This window comes from Aplysia californica, unplaced genomic scaffold (genome assembly GCF_000002075.1).
Source record: "Aplysia californica isolate F4 #8 unplaced genomic scaffold, AplCal3.0 scaffold01165, whole genome shotgun sequence".
Taxonomy (NCBI): domain Eukaryota; kingdom Metazoa; phylum Mollusca; class Gastropoda; order Aplysiida; family Aplysiidae; genus Aplysia; species Aplysia californica.
The window spans coordinates 121,301-126,982 of NW_004798435.1; the positions used below are offsets into that span (position 1 = coordinate 121,301).

Sequence of the window (5,682 nt, forward strand, 5' to 3'; positions counted from 1 at the left end):
TCTATCTATCTATCTATCTATCTATCTATCTATCTATCTATCTATCTATCTATCTCTCTATCTATCTCTCTCGCGCGCGCGCGCGCGCGCGTGCGCGCGCGATCTGTATGTGTGAGTGTGTGTGCGTGTACGTACGTATGTGTTTGTATATGTATATTGTACCAACCAACCTTTGCAGACACTGACACAGTACAGTACTGAGTGGTGAAGTTTTCAGGTGGCTCCAGCCCTATGCACGTGTCGAAATCACCGTAAAATGCAGGCTTGTACTTGAATAAGCCAGCACCAGGCTTCCCCCAGGAGTCCAGAACTGTTGAGGGGGGGGGGAGGTCAAAGTAGTCAGTGAGGTGGCTACCCTAGAGTTACAATGTTCTATCTGCTCAGTTTTAGTAAGAGTTTTACGGCACTCGCAACACAATAAGGTCATACACGTGCCGAAGATTAGAGGTGTTACAAGAGAATGACAAACCTAACAAAAAAGAGGAGAGATCAGGATCATAAATGTTTGATTGAAAAGAAGGAGCAAACCGCACACGAGCGTCCGCCAAAAAGCCTCTTCTACGCAGTACCTAGATTTGAGAAATTGGACGTAAAAAATTTTGAGTTTCACATCATGTCCAGCTTTTTCGAATGCAATTCTTTGAACGTCTTGATAACGACTACTAATAATCTTGAGATTTGATAGAGCATATAGAGCATTTGGTTTCTGATCTCACGGTCTAAATAACTCAAAACAGCCAAAAAATGTCAGAAGTTTGTAATTCTAAAGTAGCAAGATGTCGGACGAAAGAAGAGCGGCATTGTATTGGTAAATTATGATTCTACATTCCTGTCAATATAACCTATCTGAGATTATTGAAGAAGTACCTCCAATATTCATGTCCATCTACGATAGTACTGAAATAAGAGAATGGTGTGCCTTTGTTTTAGTAGAAGTTTTACGGCGCTCGCAACTGCATAAGGTCATATGAGCGCCAGAATATTAGAAGTGTTACAAGAGAGTAACAAACATAAAAAAGAAGTAGGGGAGATAAGGAAGATTGATGCTTGATAGGAAAGAAGAAGCAAACCACACCAGAGTCCCCGGCCAACCACCCACATGGTGAGCCTTGAAAACTTTTCAAACAACCGAAGTTGAAGAAAGATCCCTTAGGGATTCGAACCAAAGCTATGTCTCCGAAAGCCCAGTGTGATGTCAACTGCGCTGAGGGCCGGCGCAAAAAGGAGTAGTCTAGGAGGAGCATGAGGAGGTTGAGAAGAAATAGAAATGGCGGACTAATAGATCCGGTCTAATTTAGTTGTAGTATAGTAGAGCACATGCTGAGGGATAGCAAAGAATTTACGAAACAAGAAGTATTAACTTACTATCTTTTAAAAAGTAAATTCGACCCTCCATGCTGTGTATATGACCCTACAGGCTCTCTGAACATTGGAACTTTGGTTAGTTCCTTTTCTCAAAAAGACGGTTTTCTTTGTTGCTGTTGTTGTTGTTTGGGTGTTTTTAGGGTTGTCGTTTTTTTGTTGTTGCTGTTGCTGCTTGTTTTTATGACATTTATCGTAGTCTTAGTATACGCTATAGCGTTGTTCCAAAACAGCATCAAATTATATAATACATAATAGAATATCATTTCCTATGATCAGAAAATAAATCATATGCACATAAAGAAACATATACGTTCCACTCACAGTCCAACGCCCAGGGAGCCTGTGAGACAGCAGACAGGAACACTTACACTGTAAGGCCCAGGGAGCCTGGGAGACAGCAGACAGGAACACTTACACTGTAAGGCCCAGGGAGCCTGGGAGACAGCAGACAGGAACACTTACACTGTAAGGCCCAGGGAGCCTGGGAGACAGCAGACAGGAACACTCGGCTGAGATCCTCCTGGCACTGTTCCTGGTCTCCGGGAGCCGTGACGTCACTCGTCTTCTCCAACATGGACGTCTGGAAGCCCATCATGACGTCATCCCAGACTTGTCCAGGTCCCCTGGCCGGGTATCTTGGACGGGTGTGTTGCTTGAACAAATTGTCCCTCACTCCCGCTTGTTTCTCAGAACCGTCTGTGTGTTGGGACGACTGTCTTCCTTCCTCATTGAGCAACGTTCTCGTGGCATTCGACTTTCTCATCAACTCATCATTGCTTGAGACTTTGAACTCCTCAAGGGCTTGAGTTTTAGTATCCAAGTTCGAATTTGCACCCACAAGATCGATCATAGTGATCGCTCCAAAAAGACAGCATATCAAAATACACTTCTTTGTTCTCCGTGGGAAAGTTGCCATATTTATTTTTTGAAAAACAACACAAAAATCCAATAGACTCTGCGCGCGTGTTCTACTCGCACGTTGCAAGAATAGACAAAGCACTTCTGTCTTCTCTATCGTTCCAGTGAGATCCGGAGATTCCAGCACAGTTGTTCAAGGGAGAGCTGGTTATGAAGAACGCCTGCACTGTGTGAGGGAAAGAACAAAAGGACAACAGACTAAGCTTCCGCCACTTGTGGGGCCAGGCCTGACCGCCAGGACACGCAACGTGACGACACAACAGCAACACATTCTAACACCGACAACGCAGACATTACGATAACAACAACTACCGTCGTGTGGTCAATGCTCAAACATAGACCTTGTGCTGATTTCAAACGACCAAATTCAGTTCCTTTGAAATCGTTACAGGCTTGAATTTACTCCATACATTTACATAAAACAAGATCACATTTAAACTTTAGTAATTACTTTATGTTCACAAGTCATTGTTATTCAGAGCAAAATAAAAACACATTTAAATTTTTAGATTTTAAATCTTTACTTGACAAGCCGATAGGATCTGCAATAGTTATGTTGGTTTCCTAAGTTGCCTGCCACACGTAATGGAGAAAGGAAAACCAAAGGATGTCCTCAGGTTTCTTAATCGACAGAAGCTCGCGCTCTGTGTATAGATTTCAGTTGACGAATGACATAACAAAGTGTCGGAGAACTTGCTCAGTATAGGACATTAACGATCAATTCTTTAATTAATGAAGTGTCGTTATGACCAGTAATCAGGAAGGTTGGCTGAGGACACGCGAGATAAGATAGAGCAAGGCCAGTGTCTTCATCCCACAACCGTGTCATGTCCAGTGGATAGAATAAGTGAGGTGACAAATAGAGATTGTGGGTTCTTTAATAAAATGAACTTTCTTTGACTGTGAGAGTAATTATAAATGTTTTACACCCCCATAGAAACAAATTATGTCATTTTAAAACATTTATCGCACCTCCCCCGGCCAGTGCTACTGACTGAAGTGTCTTTATGCCATTTCCAAAGGGAGGATATTGGCATTATTTTTTTTTTATTGTTCTTATGCACAATAAAATTGTAAATTGGCTGATTTATCAAAGGCATGTTCATACGGTGAACAATATAGGGGGAACTGCTGCTTTTTCTTTCCTCATCCTTACTATCGTCATTTTTCCTCAACTTCTTTTGCATGTTTATCCCTCTCTTGTGAACTGCTATTTCCGGGGCGTCTTGATAGTCCAAGCAGACTTTGTGTGGTGAGGCTAGAGAGGTGAGCAGAGTAAGCCTGATTCCCCGTTTGGACTTCTCTGTTGATATCTACCCCTTGGCGCTCATATGACCTTATGTAGTTGCGAGCGCCGTAAAAACCTTTTTAAAAACCCAACAGATCTGGCAATTATTCAGTGGCGCTGATCATTCAAAGACGTCTATAATCTTTTGGTACATGAAAAGAAAAAAAAGTCACACCTGCATGCGTTGAACCACGCATTTAGGGAATGTCCTGACTCAGAATAGCGAGACAGAGGCCGTGTGTGGTGTTGTAACAAGGAGTGACCGGCTCGGACGTTCGTCATAGTTTATCAGAATCTGTGATCTCGGATAAGGTACACTTCGGTGGCGCTGAGATTACAGATGTCAGCTACAGACGTCACGTCGGAGATATATTATGTGTCACGGCACGATGGAATCAGGCGCTCGGCAATTTTTGGGGCATTCGGGAATATTAATATCATCTGAAATCTTATACATTTGCCAAAGGAAATAAAAAACGATCTATCTTGAATAGAAGTCGAGATATTTGCCATTGAAGGTGGTGGGAGTAGCATGGTTTCAAAGGTAAAACTACAGAGAAAATGACCGCCAAAGTTTGATAACTTCTCTTATATAGCTTATAGAGTTCTAAAAAACTGAAAATTTACACATTTTGTGCCTTTAATCAACGTTTTTCGGTAAAATTTACATGAAAATTTCTTTTTATATGGACATAAAAGTTGTTGAGCCAAAAAAAACCAAAACTTTAATAAAATGTGCCCAACAGGAAGAAAAACGGCTGTTTCTTCACTTTCAGTAGTTTGACGAGCGCCTGATTTCACTACGATGCCACACATATATTCACACTTCGAATCTCCAACCGTCTCCATGTTGCCACTGATTGAACCATTATGAAATCAATAAAATGCTCATCGGTATTTCCGAGTGCTAAGCCGCTGCCCTTTGAAGAAGATATTATACTATTATTTCATGGGCATCTTGCAAGTTCAAGATCTAAAAAGACTAATTAAATCACAATTAAAAAAGCATGAGAAAGATCTATATATTATATCACGGAGGCTTAAAAGGTTGCTCTACAACTCTTCTTTGTTTACACCATTGTTGTGTGACACCACTCTGTCAAAGTTTTTAAGAACGATCAAACCTTGTTTTTAATAACTACATAGTTGCAGCAACAACATCATTATCATCCAACTAACTGCACAAACTACAATGACAACGACAATAATCAACGTGGCGTCGGTGGCCTAGTGGTTAGGCTCTCGGACTCGCAACCGTAAGGTCGTGGGTTCGAATCCCGTCAGGGGCCCGACGTTGTGTCCTTGGAAAAGGCACTTTGCACAAATTTTCCTCACTTCACCCAGGTGGAAATGGGTACCCAGCTACAGACAGAGAAAGATCTTGTCAGTTTGTTAGTGTTTGAGCGCTTGAAATCTGCAGCTTGCACTGTATGCTTCCGCGGAAGCTGAGAATGTTTCGGAGTGTTCTACGGTCTGTTGGGGTAATAATATAGTGTAGAGCGCATAGAGCCTGCTGTTGAGCGGGGATATGCGCTATACAAATGCTATCTATTATTACTGATAATAGCAAACAACAACAGCAACCAACAGCACGACCACAATAATGACATCGACAGAAACATCAGCAACCAACAGGACGACCACAATAATGACATCGACAGAAACAACAGCAACCAACAGGACGACCACAATAATGACATCGACAGAAACATCAGCAACCAACAGGACGACCACGATAATGACATCGACAGAAACATCAGCAACCAACAGCACGACCACGATAATGACATCGACAGAAACATCAGCAACCAACAGCACGACCACCATAATGACATCGACAGAAACATCAGCAACCAACAGCACGACCACCATAATGACATCGACAGAAACAACAGCAAAAATAGGCGTAACAACAACGAAATGAAGAAAAACAGCTTAACTGTTAGCGACCGCCCTGAGATATTTGTGCCACAGTTTAGAACCCGAGAACTCAGCACTGGCACTGTGTCATGGTCAACATCAGTGATTGATAAATTGCTCATTAATATTGTAAGTTTTTGTCTTCATCAATGTGTGTATGTGTGTGTGTGTGTGTGTGTGTGTGTGTGTGT

At 42.0% G+C, this 5,682-nt stretch overlaps 1 protein-coding gene across 1 annotated transcript in view; it reads right to left on the minus strand.

The window, feature by feature from the left end:
• LOC106010996 overlaps positions 1-3,269 on the minus strand; it is an 8,204-nt gene extending 4,935 nt beyond the window's left edge. The window contains exons 1-2 of the mRNA XM_013090173.1: positions 1,828-3,269; positions 171-310 (exon numbers count right to left, since the gene is read on the minus strand). Coding sequence (XP_012945627.1) covers positions 171-310; positions 1,828-2,281 — 594 coding nt within the window. The 5' untranslated portion in view covers positions 2,282-3,269. The remainder of the gene's footprint in view (positions 1-170; positions 311-1,827) is intronic.
• Between the last annotated feature and the right edge of the window lie 2,413 nt (positions 3,270-5,682).